The sequence below is a fragment of the Urocitellus parryii genome, chromosome 6 (genome assembly GCF_045843805.1).
Source record: "Urocitellus parryii isolate mUroPar1 chromosome 6, mUroPar1.hap1, whole genome shotgun sequence".
Classification (NCBI taxonomy): domain Eukaryota; kingdom Metazoa; phylum Chordata; class Mammalia; order Rodentia; family Sciuridae; genus Urocitellus; species Urocitellus parryii.
This window is the reverse complement of record NC_135536.1, coordinates 3,330,704-3,355,171: the sequence shown is the minus strand read 5'-3', so window position 1 is coordinate 3,355,171 and position 24,468 is coordinate 3,330,704. Positions and strand designations below refer to the sequence as shown.

Sequence of the window (24,468 nt, the reverse complement as noted above, 5' to 3'; positions counted from 1 at the left end):
GTATTTCTACTGCAAAATAAAAGTAGCATTTCCCTAACAGTGAGAACCTAGATCATCACCATGCACTCTGGGAGAAGTGCACTGCTCAAGCTAAGCAGCCATCCCAAAAAGCTCATGAGAAGCACATAAAAGCAGACATTCCACCGAGCACAGTGCATACACCTGGAATCCCAGTAGCTCGGGAGGCTGAGGCAGGAGGATAGTGAGTTCAAAGCCAGTCTCAGCAAAAGTGTTCATTTATTTAGATGGAGGTTATCAGTGATTTATTCCTTTGTATTGTTGACTAGTTTCCCAACACATGGACACATCCTGTTTTGTTCACCTATTCTTCTATAGATGGATAGCAGAGGACTATTTTCATTTTGTGGCTATGATAAATAAAAGGTACGACGAGCAATCATGCACTGATATTTACATGGACAAAGGTTTCTACTTCTCTTGGGTGACCAATATCAAGAGGTGGACCAGGTGTGTGGTATGGCAGGTATATGTCTAATTGAAGTAACTGTTAGACTGTTTTTGACAAAGAAGGGATTACAAATAAATGGTATTTAAGGATCAGACTTTCAATAAAGAAGCTAGCCTGTGATTTGCCAAAAGTTAGATAAGAAAAGGAGGCTTATTTTCCATGTTAATTTCTCATCTTTGTTAATGTGTGTATAAATCATAACTTGAGAAGCTACCAAAATAAATAATGTTTGAAAACTAGGCTACCAGAATGAGATTTTTATAGATATTACAAACAGCTACAACTCACTTAATAACTATAGTTGTGGCTTTTGATCACAGGTCAGTTGGTGACATAGCTTTAATCAAGCACATTTTTAAAAAAATATTTATTTATTTATTTTTTAGTTTTCGGCGGACTCAACATCTTTGTTTGTATGTGGTGCTGAGGATTGAACCCGGGCCGCACGCGTGCCATGTGAGCGCGCTACCACTTGAGCCACATCCCCAGCCCCTCAAGCACATTTTGTGTCACTCCAGGCAATGTTTTAAATGTTACTTTAAATTGGTAGTACAACAACCCAGGTATTAAAGATATACTGTCATGATCAACAATTCTGCAATATAAAATACACATCTTCTACCATAATAACATGTTTTTTGTAGATTTTTTAGTCTCTTCAAACATTATAAAGAAGACAGTTTACATTCTGTTTAACAGGAAAACAATCTGCCAATATGTACCAAAAGTAATAGCTTTATCAAAGACTGTAATTTCATCCAGAAAACAGAAGGGTCGTCACATTATGGACTTTAACTCTTAACACTGCAGACTTTTTTTTTTAAACTACACCATTCTTCATATATTTTTTTGGGGTGGGCATAAGGACTCTTTCATCCAAAAATGCACTAACTAAATACTGTATAAGAAGTGATACTTGCAGGGCTGGGGTTGTGGCTTAGTGGTAGAGCGCTTGCCTAGCATGTATGAGGCACTGGGTTCAATTGCAGTTAGCACCGCATATAAATAAAGGTCCATCAACAATTAATAAAAAAAATTTTTTTTTAAAAAGAAATGATACTTGGATATTACAGTTTCAGGCAAAAAGACACACTCACCATCTTACTCAACCCATCCTTCTACTCACAGACCATGGTACAACTTGAAATTGTACAGCACAGATGAATCCAACAGGCAGCTTCTGCGCTCTCCATGCTTCTCTATTTATATGCATGTGTGGCTCTCAAGTGCTCCTGTTCATGCTACCCTAAAGGTGCTTTCTTGTCCTGTGACTATTCAGCCAGTGCAATCTTCCAAAAGTTGAAAATTTGGTGAAGAATAATATGCAGAAGGGAATCACACTTTGAAGTCATTCCAAAGAGTGGTTCCCTTGTATCCTGCCTCCACTAATCACACCTATGTGAAACCCTCCGTCCTTCCTCTGGGAGGCACCGCACTTTCATTACACAGCACTTTATGTGTCGACGAATCTGTATGTTATTTAGGTTTGGGAAAATTACTAGTGTATCAAGAGGCTCTTTTTTTTTTTTTTTTTTTTTTTTTTGAGATGGGGTCTTGCTATGTGCAATGCTGCCTAGGCTGGCCTAGAACTTGTGGGAGGACTCAAGTGCTTCTCCTGTCTCAGCCTATGAAATAGCTGGGACTACAGGCATGTGCCACCACATCTGACAACAATCCATCTTTCTTCATGCCTTCATTGGTCATACATTTTTGTATTTGTGAAAATAATTTGGGAATCAACAGTCCATCTTTACCCATTCCACAGGTACCATGTATTAACTGTTTACTGCTGAGGAACAGGTCACCCCAAAACTTAGTGGCCTAAAACAACAAAAAATATTCTTAGGGCTTAGTGTCTGTAGGCAAGGGATTGGAAGCAGCTTGGCAGGGTGATTAAGGTTTCTCCCAAGGTTGAGTCCCATGTCAGCCAGGGCTGCAGTCATTTCAAGGCTTGATTGGGGATCAAGGATCTGATTCCAAGAGGGCTCACATGCATGGCTAGTGAGTTGGTACTGGCTGCTGTTGGAGGCCATGGTTTGTTCCCTAAGTGGGCCTCTTCATAGAACTGCTTGAGCATCCTCTTGACATGATGGCTGGTTTCCCCCAGAGCAAGCAATCAAGAAGGAGCACCAGGAGGAAATTATCTTTTTGAATTTTTTGTAAATGAACTAGCCTCAGAAGGAGAAGCAAGTCACCAAGTCTGTGAGAAGAGGGAAATTAAACTCCTTTGAAAGGAGGTATGTCAAAAAATCTGCAGATGTTCTTAAAAACCACCTCAGCCATTTACTGTAAACTCCTACAATAACTCTATGTACCTAAACTTATTTCTTAATTATTCCCTACTTACAGGAGTTCAGATGTTATTCCAAACAGCACTATCACAATCCAAAGAAAGAGTATGCCTATCTTTTTTCCCTTTCTATACCCAATGTCTTAATGTACCTATCTTCAAGGGAGCTACTACCACCAACAGAGGTTTTAAACATAAATGGTACTTTTATCCCTCAAAGCCCATCATAGAGTCCTTGGCAATCAGTTGATAGAAAAGACCAGTAGATTTTGTTAGCAATTAAACACCTACTAGTAAATGGGTCACTTCAGATTTCTCTAATTTTAATACTCAACCAACCTACCTCCCCTTTGGTTATAATAAATAAGAAATTCACTGCTACATTATTTGGGAAAAAAAAAAAAGATGAATTCAGTAAGATACCACAGAACAGCTCCACATCTGTCCTGCCTGCTGCAGCACTCGGGTCATACTGGAAAGCACACTTCCACTACAGTCCAGCCTCTCTCCAGCCAAACTCCTCTCATTCTTCCCAGGACTGGCTTCCTCCCTAAATTCCCTATTGTGACCCCAGCATGGCCACTGATTTGAACCTCCCTTGCCTGACATTCAAACTGTTGCTTAAGTGCTGTTTACCTTCTCATGCCTGGGCTTGCCTCTTCCCGTTCCTCCCCACATGGGTATTTGCTTCCTGATGTCTATAATTCCCATGCCCCTAATTTCTAAACTTTGCCTATCCTTAAAGAAAGACCTAGCGGCAAGACCATCTGCTTCCTGAAATTGTTCCTGATTCACAAAGGAACTGCCCATACAATTGTTCTGAATTCAGGATGTTTATTCACTTTCAGAGACGGGAAGAACTCAGTACTTTTAAATTAATTCTGAATTCTAGAGAGTCCACAATTAATGCATAATGAGGGTCTACTGCATGTCAGCACATATGCAGATTGTATAAACATTTTTATATACCTTAATTAAGCTTACAGAAGTCCTAGGTAAACAGTTCTTAAGCTTATTTTAGGGATAAGAAAGCTACAGCTCTGGGCAGCTGGTGACTGGCTGCTCTAACCTTCTGGGGTGGGTCTATAGCAGACCAGGACCCTAGCTAAACCCCCTGATAGCTGGCAGATGATCTTTCCATCACACAGAGGACACTGCCACCTGTCTATGTGCCAGGCTGCAGCACAGGCACTCTTGACTGCTCCTGACCAAGAGCATTTATCACATCAGAGGGTAAACACTCTAAACACCATGGAAAGTTACTACCTTAATCACATGAAAATACTGCTTTTATATGGCCATATACATCAACAATTTCATACAGTTCAACCTAACAGGAAAAGATTAATCCTCCCCCTTGAAAATTAGGAATGCTAAAGATAACTTGATTGAGAATAAAATAAAGAGAGAATGATGAGTGCGTTGGAAATGAAGTTCAATGGTAGAACATTTGCCCACCATTCATGAGGCCCTGGGCTCCATCCTCAGCAAAGCAAAAAAAAAAAAAAAAAAAAAAAAAAAAAAAAAAATTGAGTGTGAATGAGATAAGAGGAAAGAGTAATGAAATAAGAGTGACAGTTTTTGGAAGATTTTGAGAAATAACAAAATAGATTAAATGTCTCCTGCCTAGAGGCATTGAAGGGCTTTGGAGGGTAGTGATGGCTGGGGTGACATTGCCAGGGCACTCCAGAGGAAGCCTAACCTCATCCTCATCTTTCTAAGGGTAACTTCACTGAAGCAGTCATGAATCGATTATAAGAGCTAATGAACTGATTTTTTTTTTTTTTTGTACTGGGGATTGAACCTAGGGGTACGTTATCATGAGCCACATTTCCTGCCCCTTTTACTTTTTTATTTAGGGTTTGGCTAAGTTGCTGAAGCTGGCCTCAAACTCCCCATCCTCTTGCCTCAGGAGTAGCTAGGATTACACTACATCATGCCCAGCAGAAATACAGGCTCGAGGCCAGCCTGGGCAATTTGGTGGGATTCTGTCTCAAAACAAAAAATAAAAAAGGACTGGGCACAGCTCAGTGGGAGAGCAGTACTGGGTTCAATCCCCCATGTGCAAAAACACAGACAAAAAGATTTCTATAATGATCATTTTGTTAGCTGATAATGTTTCTGGTTTAAGATATCATCTCAAGACATATTTTTTCTAAATTGTAATTTGTAGATAGCTGTACACCTTTTGTGATTATATCACCATCGCTTTGTAAATTTTACTTTCCAATATTTTTCTTTGAAAATGATTCTCTCCCCAGGATTCAAGTAGTGATGACTGCTCTTGGAGCACCACAGACCAGGGCCTCCTGGGGCTGGGCCTCCTGGCAGCTTCCTATCCCCAGCTCCCCGTCCATCCTTCACTGCTGCAGACTGTACCAGGACCCCTCTGAAACAGCTCACTTAAAATCTGTAGAATTTAGTTGAAGCATTTAGTAAATGAAGACCCAGCACCTCCCAGGTAGTACTCTGTTTGCCCCCTCTTTCAGGGTCTCCTTCCTTCCTGACCCACCCAGTTTACAGCTACTACCAAAAAATCTCCTGCTTCTTCTCTGCCTCTGCAGAAGCCTCTGATTGCTCTCTCTGGGACATCTTTCCGGATAGCCTCCTCGATGCAGCTGATCAAACATGCCTTACTACTGTGGTGCTTGTTCTACTTTCTCTACACTTTTCAGACAATTTATTTGTTTACAAACCTATCTCCAGGGCCCGGTTGTGGCTCAGTGGTAGAGTGCATGTCTAGCATGTGTGAGGCATTAGATTCAATACTCTGCACCACAAATAAATAAAAAAAATAAATAAAAATCCCATCAACAACTTAAAAAATATACACACACACACACATATGTGTATATATGTAACATACATATATACATATCTCTAAAAACAGCTTTTCTTTATCAAATCAGAGCAGAGACTCCAATTGGCCTCTACCACACATCTTTTATAATTTCTTTGGTCTCTCTGAAATTAAAATAAATTGGATAGAACAGTTTAAAAAAAATAAAAGAGAAATTCTAAGCCTGGGTTTAATCCCCTAAGTAACCCTTAGTAATTCTTTATACTGACATGTTTTATAGGTTCTTCTTCTATGTGAATCTCTTACTATAAAAAAGAATTAGACAGAATGTCCAGTATCCTATATTATTTGTAATTACCCTGTAATTTAATTGTCATAATATTTTTTAAAAAGCTATAATTATTTTTTTTAAATATAAGTGGCTTCTCAAGCATAATGTCATTTCAAAACTAACAAACATTCTTAAAACACAACTCATGCAAAATCATTAGGATAAAATCTACTTATGCTCATGAAATATTCTAGAATATTAAGTCATTCCTCTTTTTCCCTACCTTTTCAAGGTTATAAATTTTCAGGTTTGAAGAGTATTTTTACTTGTCTGTTAAGCAAATAAAAAAGTGATAATAACATCAATATATAAGAAATGTTTAGTAAAACTAAGGCTCTTGCTTCTTTAACATATCACTGTATTCTGGAAATTGAATATTTCATATTCCAATAAGCACTAAACCTCACAAATTAGAAAGAGCCCATTGGGGCTGAGGTCATGGCTCATGGTACAGCACATACTTAGCATGTGCAAGGCCCTGGGTTCCACCCCCAGCACTAAGAAACAAACAAAAACCCCCAGGACCCAATTAGATATCTAAAGCATATATATCTTACATAACCCTACCCCATGCAGTACTACTACAAAATGTCATTTTGTTTTGTAAGTGTAAACTATATATACTATAAGTGTAAATTATATATATGTGGGTGATCAAAACTCACCCACATCAATTCAGTTCAGTTCAATACACATTTATACCTAAGGCAAGATGCTAGGAACAGCCAGGGCTAAGGGATCAGTAGGAAAATAGAGCTATCAACAGAATAAGAAAAACACCATACCCCATTGCTAGACAACTGCAAGCAAGACAGCGGGGGGACTACTTTCAGCAGCATGGTGGACAGGACACTCTAAATTGCACCTGCAATAACAGCATCTAAAACACAACATAAGCCTAGGTGGTACACGCCTGGAATCCCAGTGCTTTGGGAGGCTAAGGCAAGAGGATCTCAAGTTTGAGGCCAACCTTAGCAACTTAGCAAGATCCTGTCTCAAAAAAAAAAAAAAAAAAAGAATCTGGGGAGAAGTTCGCTGGTAAGCGCTACCCAGAGCCAAAAAATAAATAAAAGACAGGGACTGGGGTTGTAGCTCAGTAGTAGACTGCTTGCCTCTCATGTGGAGGGCCCTAGATTCGAGCCTCAGCACCATATAAAAAATAAAATAAAGGCATTGTATCCATCTACAACTAAAAAAAACCCCCCACATACATAAATAAATAAATAAAAGACAATACAAAACATAAGAAAGATATTTTTAAAAGCATTACCAAGTTGACACAATAATAAACAACTAGGGTTGTGGCTCAGTGGTAGAGTGCTCACCTAGCATGTGTGAGGCGCTGGGTTCAATCCTCAGCACCACATAAACATAAATAAATATGTAAAGGTATTGTGTCCATCTACAACTAAAATATTAATATTTTTTTAAAAAATAAGAAAGCAGATACTCTGAGCACTGAAGGAACACCAAAGCTGGCTCTGCCCTGAGGCCTCTGCCCACGTGGACACTCGAACTCCAAAAGCTGGAGTGAACATTTGATGCACAAGTTGGCACAGACATCTGCTTTCATTTCACTCCAGCAGATGTTTAGGAGGAGAATTTCTGGGTTGTGTAACTGATTAAATCTAGCGAAATAGCCAAACCGTTTTGTAGATCATGGAGTCTTACCTTCCTAGCAGCGATGCCCAAGAGTTCCCACTCTCTCCTTCCTCACCAGCACTTGCTATGATCAGTCTTTTAACGTCAGACATCCTAGTGCTTCGTGCTTTCCCAAAGGCAAGGGATGATGTTGAATACCTTCCCATGAGCTTGACACTCATATATCCTCTTTAGTCAAGGGACTGTTGAATCTCTCGTCCATCTCTTTTTAAAATCAGGATGTGTATTTTCTGGTTGAATTTTAAGAGTTCCTTATATATTATGGATAACATTCATCGAGTATAAGATTTGTAAGTACAGGAGGAACTCTCTTGTCTTTTTATTTTTATTTATTTATTTTTAAAAGATTTATTTAATTTTTTTAGCTGTAGTTGGACACAATACCTTTATTCCATTCACTTATTTTTATGGGTGCAGAGGATTGAACCTGGGGCCCCACGCATGCCAGGCAAGCTTTCTACTGCTGAGCCACAATCCCAGCCCCTGTCTTGTCTTTTTACAATAAATATTAAAAAGCACTTTATGTGAACTAAACAGCCAAATGGACATGGCTGAGGACAAAGGTAATCACCTTTGATATATTTACAAATATCCTGAATACAATACAAAATGAAAATAATAAAAGAAATTCAGAGAAATTAAAAGAAATCTGTACCTAGTTTTGCTCCAAGTGGAGGATTATTTGATTCTAATTTAATTAGTTCCCCAAACCAAGAAGTAGGACTCTAGGAGCACAGACAACAACCAGGCCAGAAGCAGCAGGGTAGGATGAGCTGTGCCCTAGTACATCTGAGACAACCCTTCGCCAGAAGTGAAACTGGATTAGCAGTCCAGTCATATCACAGATGGTCATGGCCACAGAAACTGGCAACACCTCTGTAAAGGCAAATAAAATGGAGAGCACTGAGGTAAGGCAGACTGAGTAAAAGACAGCAGGTAAACCCCTAGATCTCCTCCCCTTCTAGACTTCCTACCCTGGCAGAAGTCTATAAGTTTTTTTCTAGACAATTAAAATGTTATCTGACAGGTATGGCTAAGTCCTGGATACCATAATGTAAAAGGGGGGTTGAGTGACTATAATAACAAAAGCTTCCAAAAATAACAGACATTTATGGTCAATTGATTTGACAAAGGTGTTAAGAAAATTCAGTGAGATAAAGAACAGTCTTTTCACCAAATGGTGCTGGAATAATGAGATATTTACATGCAAAAGAATGAATACAGATCCCTACCTCATACCATACACCAAAGTTAACTCAAAACAGATGACAGAAATGCAAGAGATAAAACTATAAAACTCTCTTAGAAGAAAACATGGAAGGCAAGATTAACTGGTCCTGGGAACTTGTATAGTATATAGGAATAAAGCAGAAACCAATTTATTTTAAGCTAGATTGGTTAAGAAAACAGGACAGTATTTCCAGGACACTAAGCAGAATGTGTTTTCTCCTTTGTTGATTGGGCTATGCCCTTTTGCTATAGTACATCATCCTATGAGTCCTCCTAGCAAATTGGAATTTGGGGGTATTCTTGGGAACCTCAATACAGGAACATACAATGAGAATAAAGCAGTATGCCTTTATAAGGAAAAAAAAAAAAAAGCCGCCACACAGATTAGCCTGCAATTTTCAGAGACTAGAACTTCCCAGCCTCTTGCCTCAGCAGCTGCTAATGGCCATGAATCATACTTACTCAGCATCCTGCCTTTTGCTTCCAACCCACCCTTTCCTCATAGCTGCCACTTGATCTGCTCTGAGTTGCCTCAGCCCCAAGTGCTGAAGCAATTCAGTAGTACCATTATTCTATACCAAGGATATAGGATATATATATATATATATATACACACACACACACACTCACACACACACACCAAAAAAAACAAAAATTTTTTGGGAAAGATGTTTTTAACATAGTATTAATTTAAAAATGCATGTAAAAGTGCTTTGTAGACAAGGAAGTATTTTACAAGGGAATGTGTTACTAGGCTTAAAAGGCAGGTGTGTGTACTATAAAAGACAGCAACATCTTTGATGTGATGCTTCCAGCACAAGGTTATTCCTCTAGACCAGGTCTCATATCTTCCTCTATTATAAACTCACATAAAGTGTATATACATATTTCAATTTTTGATTTCAGGTTTCAGTTTTGTTGCTCTTAAAATGTATACATTATTTCCAAATTAACAAATCAATTTCATCAAGTGAGAAAAGATCATAGACCCATCACATCAAAACATCAAAATCGGCCTTCGTATTTTATTGTACCACTGGAATCCTTTCCTTTTTTTTTTTTTTTAAACTGTCTTTTTTTAAATATTTATTTTTTTTTTTAGTATTTGGCAGACACAACATCTTTGTTTGTATGTGGTGCTGAGGATCGAACCCGGGCCACACGCATGCCAGGCCCGCTTGAGCCACATCCCCAGCCCCATGAATCCTTTCCTTCTGAGTCCCCTCAATGTATCATATAAACACAGTCACTCCACCTTAACACACTACCTACCCAATGTATTTTGTCACCATCTCAAATTCAGGTCATGATAAATTTTGAGACTCAAAAAGATCTTCAAACCTCTGTTAGATAAGTAAATTTTGAATGCTTACAATAGTGTGTACCTGTGACCTGGAGGTTCTCAAACCTGGCAGGACAACACAGTCACATGGGAGTGTTCTAGACTCCATCCAATTTACTGAAACATAATTTCCATCAATGCCTCTACTCTTTAAGACTCCTAAAGTAGAGAAGGTTGGCAGACTGCTACAGGGCTGTAGAGCTGGGCTGCACAAATAAGTCAGATGGCACGAGTAAGAGGAGGACTTGTGCAATGATTTTTATATTCTGGAATGTAGAAAAGGAGAATCCACCACAATCTTGATATCAAGGATGTTTCTTCCTTGACCACAAAAGGACTATGACATTGAAACCAAAAAGAAATTAAAATATAATCTAGTATAACACATGGCTCTGAAGTACATATCTGCAAAATGTATAATAACAAAACTACTAAACAACTTGTAAAAGTTATTACTAAAATTTCCTACTTGCTCTTTCTTTCAATGCACATCCTTAAAAAGGCTCTCATTTCTTGTTCTTTTTTTCCTTTCTTGTTCTTGTATAGTACTGGGAATTGAACCCAGGGGTGGTCTATCCCAGGGGCTATGCCCCCACCGCTTTTTATTTTTTTTATTTTGAGACAGGGTCTCATTAAGTTGCATAAGATGACCAGGAATTTAAGATCCTCCTTGCCTCAGTCTTCTGAGTAGCTAGGGTTACAGGCAAGCACCACCGAGCCTGGCTAACTCTCCATTTTCTTCCTCACCAATAACCAACATTTACCCTGCTCATCACCTCTGTACCAGAGTGACAAAGGAAGACACCTCTCTCTGAGCCAGCTGTTCAGAAGACTTCACTCACTACCCATCTTGTCAACATTGAAGACATGAAGTAAGAATGCCACTTGACAACTAATTCAGAAACCCCTCTGCTTCTCTATATACATCATGCACATGTCTACTGCTCTAAGATGGGGAGTGGGTAACATGTGGAAGGAAGACAGAGGGTTCTGCTCTGGTGGAGACTCTGTCTGCATTATGAACCAGTGTAGACAGGCAAAAATCACTTAGGGACTGCTTCTTTATAATTTCATAAAATATTTTTTTATTGGTTGTTCAAAACATTACAGAGCTCATGATATATCATTTTTCATACATTTGACTCAATTGGGTTTTGAACTCCCATTTTTACCCCAAATACAGATTGCAGAATCACATCTGTTACATACTCACTTTTTTACATAATGGCATATTAGTGACTGTTGTATTCTGCTACCATTCCTATCCCCTACTATCCCCCCTCCCCTCCCCTCCCCTCCCATCTTCCCTCTCTACCTCCTCTGCTGTTGTTCAATTCTCTCCCCTTTTTTTCCCCTCCCCCTTGCCCCTCACAACCTCTTATAATTTTGTGTATCATTGAAGGTCTCCTACCATTTCCATATGCTTTCCCTTCTCTCTCCCTTTCTCTCCCCCATTAGTTTTTGTTTACTGTTAATCTTTTCCTCATGCTCTTCCTTCCTGTTCTGTTCTTAGTTGCTCTCTTTATATCAAAGAAGACATTTGGCATTTGTTTTTTAGGGCTTGGCTAGCTTCACTTAGCATAATCTGCTCTAATGCCATCCATTTCCCTGCAAATTCTATGATTTTGTCATTTCTTAGTGCTGCATAATACTCCATTGTGTATAGATGCCACATTTTTTTTATCCATTCATCTATTGAAGAGCATCTAGGTTGGTTCCACAGTCTAGCTATTGTGAATTGTGCCGCTATAATCATTGATGTGGCTGTATCCCTATAGTGCGCTCTTTTAAGGTCCTCAGGGAATAGTCCGAGAAGGTCGATAGCTGGGTCAAATGTTGGATCCATTCCCAGCTTTCCCAGGAATCTCCATACTGCTTTCCAAATTGGCCTCACCAATTTGCAGTCCCACCAGCAGTGTACAAGTGTACCCTTTTCCCCACATCCTCGCCAGCACTTGTTGTTGTTTGACTTCATAATGGCTGCCAATCTTACTGGAGTGAGATGGTATCTTAGGGTGGTTTTGATTTGCATTTCTCTGATTGCTAGAGATGGTGAGCATTTTTTCATGTACTTGTTGATTGATTATATGTCCTCCTCTGAGAAGTGTCTGTTCAGGTCCTTGGCCCATTTGTTGATTGGGTTATTTGTTATCTTATTGTTTAATTTTTTGAGTTCTTTGTATATTCTGGATATTAGGGCTCTATCTGAGGTGTGAGGGGTATCATAAAATATTTTTAAATCCTTAATGGAAATGAGAATTTCTATTCCCTCAAATAATTCTTTAAAAATAAATTATAGGGGCTGGGGTTGTGGTTCAGAGGCAGAGCACTTGCCTAGCACACGTAAGGCACTGAGTTCGATCCTCAGTACCACATAAAAATGAAATAAAGATATTGTGTCCACCTACAACTAAAAAATAAATATTAAAAAATAAAATAAAATAATAAAAATCAATTACAACCTAAATTCATTAGTTGCTGGGGTTAGGAATACAGTCAGTGGTAGACAGCTTGTCTAGACATGTGAGGCCCTGAGTTTCATCCCAGCACCCTCCAAAAGGAAAAAAAAATCCATTAGTTTCTATAGTAGCCACTTTAAAAAAATTTAATTCAGTGGAGTGCAGTGGGATATACATATAATTCCAGTGGCTTGGGAGGCTGAGGCAGAAGAATTGCAAGTTTAAAGCCAGCCTCAGCAAATTAGTGAGATCCTAAGCAACTCAGTGAGTAACCCTATCTTGAAATAAAATACAAAAAAGGGCTGGGATGTGGCTTGGTAGTTGAGTGCCCGTGGGACAATCCCCAGTACCAAAAAAAACAAAAAAAACAAAAAACCAGTTCACCATGACTTACCCCATTTTCAGTGCGTTTTTCTCCAGGTACATTTATTACATTTCTCTGAGTTCTTTGCTCTTGGGTCTGACGGCTACCTAAAAGAAATGAAAGAACCAGATTTACTAACATGCATATAAGAAAAAAAAACAATATTCTCCCATTTCTCTATTTAAATACTTATTGAACACAAATCTAAAATGCCAAGTTGAGAAAGTCAAGACTTAGTTCAGTTGAGCCAGGCACAGTGGTGCATGCCTGTAATCCAGGCCACTCTGGATGCTGAGACAGAAGAATCGCAAATTCAAAGCCTATCTCAGCAACTTAAGGAGCCCCTATCTCAAAATAAAAATAAATAAACAAAAAGCACTAGTGATATAGCTCAGTGGTAAAACAATCTGGGTTCAATGCCGAGTACCCATCCCCAAAAAAAGCACAGCTAAAAACTGTTCCACATTCATCTTTCATAAAATTGTTTAGCTAGGTACAATGGTGCATGCCTATAATCTCAGCAACTCCGGAGGCCAAGGCAGGAGAATCTTGAGTTCAAGGTAAGCCTCAGCAACTTATTGAGACCCTTATAAACAACTCAGTAAAACCTTGTCTCAAAATAAAAAATAAAAAGGGCTAAGGATGTGGCTCAGTGGTTAAGTCCTCAGTACCAAACAAAAACAACAACAACAACAACAAAAAAAAAAAAACATAAAATTGTTAAATGGAGGGCTGGGGATGTGGCTCAAGCGGTAGCGCGCTCGCCTGGCATGCGTGCGGCCCGGGTTCGATCCTCAGCACCACATACCAACAAAGATGTTGTGTCCGCCGAGAACTAAGTAAATAAATATTAAAAAAAAATAATAAAATTGTTAAATGGAATCCTTTCTTTTTACATTGTATCTCAATCTTGAAAATGACTTGTCAAAAGGTTTCTAACACTTAATATGGCAAAGATAGTAAATTTGGGGTTAAGAATATTTTACCACAGTATAAAATAAATTTTCAAAAAAGGGTTTTATATTTCAGAAGACACTAAAACAGAATTTATTATCCACTAATGAAAAAATGGATGTAAAAAAACTCACCTACACTTATTGGGTTAAAACTGAGATGGTATACCCTCGCCAATCTGACAATGTCATGAATCTCCCTTTGTTCTGTAAAAATTAAATTTTTTTGTTTAAAAAAAGGCATCAATTTAAACTGGAAAAATTCCCTATTTGTTCTGGAACCTTCTTGAAAAAGGTAAAGCATAGTGAGGATGCAGCAGTATGTGGCTCTGCAGAGCAGGCCCTGGGTCTCTGAGGTGCTGCAGGGCTGCTCCTGCCTGACCACCTGGTTTGCAGTTGGTGCCATAAAGAAGAGTCAAGCCCAGAGCTATTTTAATACCCAAGAACACATGACCTAAGGGTCATGCCTAATGTTTAAAAATGTTTTCCTTTTATTCCTTGCCTACTTTGAAAAGTGTAAACAAAATTCACATTTTGGATGCATGGTTTCATTAAACCATGTATTCTCAAAATGGTGATGACAGTGCCCCATAGGGCAGAAGCTGGTGCTTAAGGGGTTAAAAAAACCCTCACTCTTTATGTAAAAAGCAAAGATATATAGTACATAAATGTATAAACAGTATAGCTAATGGAGGGAGAAGGAAGGACAAGTAAGAACCCAACATCCACATATCTAATCATAGAAATTGGAGAGTCACACAGGAGAACTGGAATCTTATGGATTCCAAATATTAGAGGATTCCTTATGTTTATCAGATGTTTTTATTTTAAATGACTCCTTAATTTCGTATCTCTGAACAAATTATAAAAATGATTAAAAAAGAATATAATATCCAAAAAATCTTCCTTGGGGGACAACAATGATAAGCGATTACAAAAGCTACGGTGTTTATCAGTTTACACTTTAAATTTTTATTTTTCTTAGTATTTTTTTTTTTAAAGAGAGAGTGAGAGGGACAGAGAGAGAGAGAGAGAGAGAGAGAATTTTAACATTTATTCATTTTTTCTTAGTTCTCGGCGGACACAACATCTTTGTTGGTATGTGGTGCTGCTGAGGATCGAACCCGGGCCGCACGCATGCTAGGCGAGCGCCCTACCGCTTGAGCCACATCCACAGCCCCCCTTTTCTTAGTATTTTTAAGGAACAAGAAATTCAGGGTAATTTAATACTATTCCTCTTCCAAAGAGTAAACTAACAAGAAATTAGAACACTATAAATATACAGCATTAAACTATACCAAGTGCCACTTAATCTTTGATGGTAAAACAGAAACTTAATATAATCTTACATTTCAGAGTCAGAAAATAATAACAAGCTGACATTTAGTGAGTGCTTCACCATGCTCCCAGCCCTCTATGCACTCACAGTACCTCTCTTAACCTGTGCACTCTACAGATGAGGAAACTGAGGCATAGGGGTGAGAAATCATCTGTCAAGGTCCCACCAGGAGGTCCAGGCGGAAACCCACGTGCTCTCGATCCTACCTCCATCACACACCTCCTGGCTCTGGTTGGCTGGACAGGTGGCCCTCACTTCACCGCTCTGTGCTTCTGCTTCCCAAGTGTAAAGGGGACTTGAAGTAAAGTCCTCTACATTCTCCTCTGACTTCTAAACAGAGAGTCCCCAACCTTCAAGTTAAGAGTTATCTCTTACTTCTTTTGATTCCTATAGTTCTATGCAACATTCACTTGAGATTTTTCTTAATTGACACCAATCAGAGACAACTGCCTTGCCCTCAGCAGGAAGCACAAGTCTTGAGTCCCAAATGTGGCTTTAGAACATAAGCTGGGGAGACAAGTCATGAGCACAGCAGAGTGGGCCAGGGCAGAGGCAACATGGTGTGTGAGCTATTCTCCCTGCCAGATGCTCCTCAGCTGAGGGGTGGAACACATCTTGGCACCGACAGAGGAACAAGACCTAGGATGGAGCCTGGCAGGGTCAGGTGGTTGGGACTCTGAGTCAGGGTACACAAGACAATGAATGAGCAAGACAGCCTGACTGGAGGAGAGAAAGGGACAGCGAGGGTGGGTATCTGGGTAGGTCACATTAGAAATGCCAGTGAAGCCGATCTGAAGGGCACTGACAAAGGGACAGGCACTCTACTGAATGATCCAGGTAGTGCAGTGTGAAGGATAAGTACTAAATTCAGTTTTTCCAGTGCTGACCAAACTCCTGATCTAGCCTGGATGGAGAAGGGGTGCTCCCCACCACCCAAGTCTTGCTTGGCCCCTCAGGGACCCTCCACATAATCCCTGCCTGGCATGCAACAGCCTTCGCTCTGCCCTCATGCCCCACTCTTCCTCAAGGCCCACATCCTTCTCAATGCTCTGTCTGACTCGATGGCACACGGATCTCAGTACCTCGGGGCCCAGTCCCCGCACATACCTATAATCAAATTAAGTTGTCCAGCATCGGTTTGAAGATCTTTTTGTGTCTCAAGATTTATCATGACCTGAACTTGAGATGGTGACAAAATACATTGGGTAGGGCCCTTCTCTAGAGTGTACTATCATCTCTACACCTAGACTGAGCAGCAGAGGGAGTGAAAAAATAACCCTTTTCTGGGGCATTAAGGTTTACATACAGAAATTACACATCAATAAAAGTGAGAAATAAAACTTTTTATTTAAGTATAGCTAAGGAAGGGAGGGTACAGATACCTAGAAAGCTCAAGTAGAATTAAAATAAACCCTTAGTGCTAGAGCAGCCCTTCCACTGTGAGCTAGCAAAGCTTCTCAGGGCAACTTTCCCACAGAGGAAGGCCCTTGTCCAGAGCCTTGGGGGCCTGACTCCAGATGACCAGAGGCAGTGGAGGAAAATACAGAAGTGACAGTGTTCTGTAAAGTCAGCAATGCTTACAGCCACAGGGAGATTATTTTAAAGCAGAGATCAGCTAGACCGAGGGGCACAATTTCCTTTTATATAGATATAGAAAAGGCACTTTATACATCCACACGCAATCACAAAGCTGTTCTTTTCAAGGTTACAGAAAAGGCAACACGGGTTTTGCACCATACTCTGGTCCCTGAGCACATCTCCAGGAGGGCCCAAGCCAGGGCACAGGGTTTCTCTGTATGCAGTGCTGCAGAGCATTGCTGTGCCCCAGCACTGCTGAACAGGGCCTGTTTCTCAGCACCATCAACATGTGCTAGCTAGCAACCGTGCTGAGCCTTGCCACCATGACAGGTAAAACAAGAGCATCTCAGTACAGCTGTCCCTGCATTTTTAAATTAGGAGTATGGCATCTTTTCATACATTCTAGGGCAATGTGTATTTCCTTTTCTGTGAACTCTGTGTGTATTTTCCCCATTCTTTTCAGTTTTTTTCTCCCTTGATTCTTGGGATTGAACTCAAGGCCTTACACATGTTAGGCAAGTGCTCTACCACAGAGCCATATTCCCACTCCTTTTTATTTTGAGACAATCACGCTAAATTGCCCAGGCTGGCCTGGAATTTGGGATCATCCTGCCTGAGTCTCCCCAGTAACTGGGGATTTAGGCATGTTATCAATTTTTAGGAACTCTTTTTTTTTTAATAAATTTTAGTTGTAGATGGACATAATACCTTTATTTTTTTAAAAAAATTTGTTTGTTTTAATTAGTTATATATAACACTAGAATGCATTTATGCACTTTGATATATCATACAGAGATGAAATATAATTTCTCATTTTTCTGAGTGCACATGTAGCAGGATCATATTGGTCATTGCAGTCACATATATACACAGAGTAATAATGTCTGTTTCATTCTACTACCTTTCCTATCGCCACATCCTCTCCTTTCCCCTCTCATCACTTCTCTCTACCTAATCTAAGATAACACTATTCCTCCCTAGTGCCCCCCCCACACTTTATTTAATAGCATCCACATATTAGAGAAAACATTCAGCCTTTGGTTTTGTGGGATTGGTTTATTTCACTTAGCATGATATTCTCCAACTCCAAACATTTACTGGCAGATGCCATAATTTCACTCTTCTTTAAAGCCAGTAATATTCCATTGAGTACATATACCACGTTTTCTTTATCAATTCATCTATTAAGGGACACCTAGGTTGGTTTCATAGTCTAGCTATTGTGAATTGAGCTGCTATAAACATTGATGTGGCTGTGTCACTATAGTATGCTGATTTTAAGTCCTTTGGGTATAAACCAAGGAGTGGGACAGCTAAGTCAAATGGTGGTTCCATTCCCAGTTTTCTGAGGAATCTCCATACTGCTTTCCAGAGTGGTTGCACCAATTTACAGTCCCACCAGCAATGTAGGACTGTAATTTTTTCTTCACATCTTTGCCAACATTTATTGTTGCCTGTATTCTTGATGATTACCATTCTAACAAAAATAAGATGAAATCTTAGAGTAGTTTTGATTTGCATTTCTCTAATTACTAGAGAGATTGAACAGTTTTTCATATATTTGTTGATCAATTGACAATACCTTTATTTTATGTATTATTTTTATGTGGTGCTGAGAATTGAACCCAGTGCCTCACATGTGCTAGGTGAGAGCATTACCACTAAGCCACAACCCTAGCCCCCTATTTTTAGGAATTCTTTACAAGAAAAGGAAAGCAGACCTCTGCAATATGAGGTACACATGCTGTTTCCCAGCTCCTAAATTGTCTTCTGACTTTGCTCAAGATGGTTATGGTTGGGCAGTCTTTTTTGTTTTGTTTTAAATAATTCATTTCTCAGTCTTGTCTTTATGGTTTAATGCTACACTTAGGCTTAATTCAATCTAAAAATAAAAATTTTCCTCAGAACTTTTTCTACTCATTTCATGGCTTTATTTTTTTTTAAATATTTATTTTTTAGTTTTTAGGTGGACACAATATCTTTATTTTATTTTTATGTGGTGCTGAGAATCGAACCCAGTGCCTCACGCATGCTAGGTGTGCACGCTACCACTTGAGCCACATCCCCAGCCCTCATGGCTTTATTTTAAAATCTAGCTATTTTGGCCCATTTGGTACTTATTAAAAATAATTCCATTATACATTACGTCCTTTTATATATTTGAGTGCATTATCTGACCAATTTAGAGTCCTGAGAAGGAAATTGGTTTTAACCTGCAATAACAGAATTTTAAAAAACATGAAATACTAACTCTCCCTCTCACCACCCTTGTAAGTGAAAGGGTCAAAAAAAAGTGTGAATGACTTACTTTAGCATTTATTCCAATTTTTCTGAAATTAACTTATATGGCAAAAGTTAGCAAATGAGGAAGAAAGTATTTATCTACCTTGTTCACTGTTCTCGGCTGGGGAGTCCTCATGTCGAAGAAAAAATTTCACTTCTTCCCTGCGAGGACCCCACTTCTGCAAGTGCTCATACATCATGTGGTCAAAAGGTATAGGACGCTCTAGGAGAGAGACCACACTTTACTTACTCCAGAAACACCACTCTAGCCAAAAGTAAAAAGAAACTTAAACAGAGTTATACATGTACACACATACACATATATGATAGAATCCAGGACATTCTAAGCACTGAACTTTAATGAGTAACAACAGGAGTATGAATGGGAAAGTAGTAGTAACATGTATACATAAGAAGGATACATAAAAGTAATTTTGCAACATTAAATAGTGAACAATAAAAACAGGCTTTTCAGCATATTTACTTATCACAAAGCAAGTGTGCCTCCCATTCTTCAAAGAAATGCAGCAAATTGCCTTTACCATGGTATTCATTAAAATGTTACACAGGGCACTTATACAAAGGCTGACCAGGGCATTTCCTGGCAACATTATTGTGAATGTTTGCCAGTACTTGTAGAGTCTAAAATTTACCAAGTTAATAATAAAAATCAAATTCTACAGAACTTCAAAGTATTTCAAACATTTCTTTTAAAAAAGGAAGGCTCATATCCAGTGTGGTAGCACATGCCTGTAATTCCAGCTACACAGCAGGCTGAGGCAGGAGGCTCTCAATCTTGAGGCTAGTCTCAGCAACTCAGCAAGACTCTGTCTCAAAATAAAATTTAAAAGGGCCTGGGGTTGTAGCTCAGTTTTTCCCTAGGATGTGTGAGGCCCTGGTTTCTGGGTTCAATTTCTAATACTGTTCACAGAATCACTCTCTGTGTTAAAGACTCAAGAAGAGCACACACATAGCTGTTAAATTTTAAAGCACCACTTTCATGTTTACAATGCACTCCACTGTTCTCTGTGAACTGTCTCAGGTACTCTGAGTCAGTTAAAAAAAAAATCTGGGTGGTCTGCCTCTTTCTTAGCCATTTGAAGTACTTCTTTATGTTCTGGAAACTAATCCTGGGCTTGTTACACATATTGACAATAAACTTTCACTTTGATTTTTGTTGAGATTTTTATGTGTATGTGTGTATGTATGTGTGTGTGTGTGTGTGTGTGTATAACAAGGATTGAACTCAGGGATTGAACTCACTGAGCCACATCCCCAACCTTATTTTCCTTTTTTCTTTTTTTGTTTTTTTTTTTTTTTTTTTTTTTTTTTTTTTAGAGAAAGCATCTCACTGAGTTGCTTAGTGCCTCACTTTTACTGAGGCTGGCTTTGAACTCATGATCCTCCTGCCTTAGCCCCATGAGACACTGGGATTGTAGGTGTGTATCACTACACCTGGCCCTTTCTTTCTTTTATTTTCTTTTAGCAGTGCTGGGATTAAACCTATGCTCTCTCTTATTTTGGACTTCCCAGCCTCCAGAATTTTGAGCAAAAAATTTGCTGTTTATAAATTACCCAATCTCAGGCATTTTGCTATAGCAGCCTAAAAGGACTAAGATACAATCAAAATACCCAGTAACTTATGAATGGATAAACAAAGTACAACAAACAATGGAATATGATTCAGCCATAAAAAGAATGAAGTACTGATATATATGCTACTACGTGGATGAACCTTGAAAACTTGCTAAGTTAAAGAAGCCAGACCAAAAAGGCCACATATTATATGATTCCACTTATATTCAGTACCCGGAATGGTCAAACACATACTGTTAGTACAGGACAGTGTTGCCAGAGAGTGGGGGAGGAGGATGTGGAGGCACAGAGTTTGATGATGTTTGTACAACATAGTGACTGCACTGAAAACTGCTAAATTATATATGTTCACACAGTCATGTTCGCATATGTGACTTTTATCTTAAAGATATAAAAAGGAATTCAAGGCACATCACCACTTATGCTTATGCTTAAAAGTGAGGAAGCACTTTAAAGCTCAGCAGCCCTGAGGCTTAGGAAACCACCTGGGAGAGCTTAAGCACAAAGGACAGTGCTTCCTTCCTTTCAACACAAGTGTGTGGTTGAGCAAGAGACCCTTCCTCTAAATCTTTGGGTCATTCTGAGAACTTGATGTGTAGAGAAGAGAAAAAACTTATCAGCTGCAATCTACTCACACATTCAAGGTGTGCCTTCCTGCTCTATTCCTAGGTCCAGTCTAATTCCCATAAGGAAAGCCTTGCCATTTGCAGACATGCAACACGCACTGTGAATATGGCTGCTGCTGTGGTCTTACAAATGCAGGCAGGCTGTGTCGCTAAAGCAACAGTCTGGCTGAACCCATGTGTGCTCAGCTCAAGTTCAACTCAGAATTGAGTATTTGTACAGAAAACAAAAATAAAAACAAAACAAGCATGAGATGAAATATTCAGGAGGTGAATTTCATTCTATATATTTAGTTTCAAAAGTAATACAATTCATATATATAGGCCTATAAAATGATTTTTAAAATACATGTGTATTTACCTTTTTTTTTTTTTTTAGGACGCTTGCTTTTTCTTTTTTTTTTTTCTTTTTTTTTTATTGGTCGTTCATAACATTACATAGTTCTTAATACATCATATTACATGGTTTGATTCAAGTGGATTATGAACTCCCGCTTTTACCCCGTATACAAATTGCTGTATCACATCAGTTACCCTTCCATTGATTGACATAATGCCTTTCTAGTGTCTGATGTATTCTGCTGTCTGTCCTATTCTCTACTATCCCCCCTCCCCTCCCCTCCCCTCCCCTTTTCTCTCTCTACCCCTTCTACTGTAAATCATTTCTTCCATTTGTATTATCTTGTCTTACCCCTCCTTTCCTCTTATATGACATTTTGTATAACCCTGAGGATCGCCTTCCATTTCCATGCAATTTCCCTTCTCACTCCCTTTCCCTCCCACCTCTCATCCCTGTTTAATGTAAATATTCTTCTCAAGCTCTTCGTCCCTACCCTGTCCTTGTTTACTCCCCTTATATCAAAGGAGTCATTTGGTATTTGTTTTTTAAAGATTGACTAGCTTCACTTAGCATAATCTGCTCTAATGCCATCCATTTCCCTCCAAATTCTATGATTTTGTCATTTTTTAATGCAGAGTAATACTCCATAGTGTATAAATGCCACATTTTTTTTATCCATTCATCTATTGAAGGGCATCTAGGCTGGTTCCACAGTCTTGCTATCGTGAATTGAGCTGCTATGAATATCGATGTAGCAGTGTCCCTGTAGCATGCTCTTGTTAGGGCTTTAGGGAATAGACCGAGAAGGGGAATAGCTGGGTCAAATGGTGGTTCCATTCCCAGCTTTCCGAGAAATCTCCATACTGCTTTCCAAATTGGCTGCACCAATTTGCAGTCCCACCAGCAATGAACAAGAGTGCCCTTTTCCCCGCATCCTCTCCAGCACTTATTGTTGTTTGACTTCCTAATGGCTGCCAGTCTTACTGGAGTGAGATGGTATCTTAGGGTAGTTTTGATTTGCATTTCTCTGACTGCTAGCGATGGTGAGCATTTTTTCATGTACTTGTTGATTGATTGTATGTCCTCCTCTGAGAAGTGTCTGTTCAGGTCCTTGGCCCATTTATTGATTGGGTTATTTGTTATCTTATTGTCTAATTTTTTGAGTTCTTTGTATATTCTGGTTATTAGGGCTCTATCTGAAGTGTGTGGAGTAAAGATTTGTTCCCAGGATGTAGGCTCCCTGTTTATCTCTCTTATTGTTTCTTTTGCTGAGAAAAAACTTTTTAGTTTGAGTAAGTCCCATTTGTTGATTCTATTTGTTAACTCTAGCGCTATGGGTGTCCTATTGAGGAATTTGGAGCCCGATCCCACAGCGTGTAGATCATAACCAACTTTTTCTTCTATCAGATGCCGTGTCTCTGATTTAATATCAAGCTCCTTGATCCATTTTGAGTTAACTTTTGTGCACAGCGAGAGATAGGGATTCAGATTCATTTTGGTGCAAATGGATTTCCAGTTTTCCCAGCACCATTTGTTGAAGATGCTATCTTTCCTCCATTGCATGCTTTTAGCCCCTTTATCAAATATAAGACAGTTGTAGTTTTGTGGATTGGTTACTGTGTCCTCTATTCTGTACCATTGGTCCACCCGCCTGTTTTGATACCAATACCATGCTGTTTTTGTTACTATTGCTCTGTAGTATAGTTTGAAGTCTGGTATCGCTATACCGCCTGATTCACACTTCCTGCTTAGTATTGTTTTTGCTATTCTGGGTCTTTTATTATTCCATATGAATTTCATGATTCTTTTATCTATTTCTACAAGATATGCTGTTGGGATTTTGATTGGCATTGCATTGAACTTATAGAGAACTTTTGGTAATATCGCCATTTTGATGATGTTAGTTCTGCCTATCCATGAGCAGGGTATATTTTTCCATCTTCTAAGGTCTTCTTCTATGTCTTTCTTTAGGGTTCTGTAATTTTCATTGTATAAATCTTTCACCTCTTTTGTTAGGTTGATTCCCAAGTATTTTATTTTTTTGGGGGATATTGTGAATGGAGTAGTTGTCCTCATTTCCGTTTCAGAGGATTTGTCGCTGATATACAGGAATGCCTTTGATTTATGCGTGTTGATCTTATATCCTGCCACTTTGCTGAATTCATTTATTAGCTCTAATAGCTTCTTTGTAGACCCTTTTGGGTCTGCTAGGTATAGAATCATATCATCTGCAAATAGTGATAATTTAAGTTCTTCTTTTCCTATTTTTATGCCTTTAATTTCTTTTGTCTGTCTAATTGCTCTGGCCAGTGTTTCGAGGACTATGTTGAACAGAAGTGGTGAGAGAGGGCATCCCTGTCTTGTACCAGATCTTAGAGGGAATGCCTTCAATTTTTCTCCATTCAGAATGATGCTGGCCTGTGGCTTATCATAGATTGCTTTTACAATGTTGAGGTATGATCCTGTTATCCCTAATTTTTCTAGCGTTTTGAACATAAAGGGATGCTGTACTTTGTCGAATGCTTTTTCTGCATCTATTGAGATGATCATATGGTTCTTATTTTTAAGTCTATTGATGTGGTGAATAACATTTATTGATTTCCGTATATTAAACCAGCCTTGCATCCCAGGGATGAATCCTACTTGATCATGATGTATAATTTTTTTGATATGTATTTGAATCCGATTCGCCAGAATTTTATTGAGGATTTTCGCGTCAAGGTTCATTAGAGATATTGGTCTGTAGTTTTCCTTCTTTGAAGTGTCTTTGTCTGGTTTCGGAATCAGGGTGATGTTGGCCTCGTAGAAT

The 24,468-nt window shown here is 39.0% G+C and overlaps 1 protein-coding gene across 1 annotated transcript in view; it reads right to left on the bottom strand.

The window, feature by feature from the left end:
* The window catches only part of Ppp1r13b (protein phosphatase 1 regulatory subunit 13B), an 87,340-nt gene that overhangs the window by 25,351 nt on the left and 37,521 nt on the right, over positions 1-24,468 (bottom strand). The window contains exons 3-4 of the mRNA XM_077799405.1: positions 19,204-19,323; positions 12,978-13,054 (exon numbers count right to left, since the gene is read on the bottom strand). Of these exons, the coding sequence (XP_077655531.1) occupies positions 12,978-13,054; positions 19,204-19,323 (197 nt within the window). The remainder of the gene's footprint in view (positions 1-12,977; positions 13,055-19,203; positions 19,324-24,468) is intronic.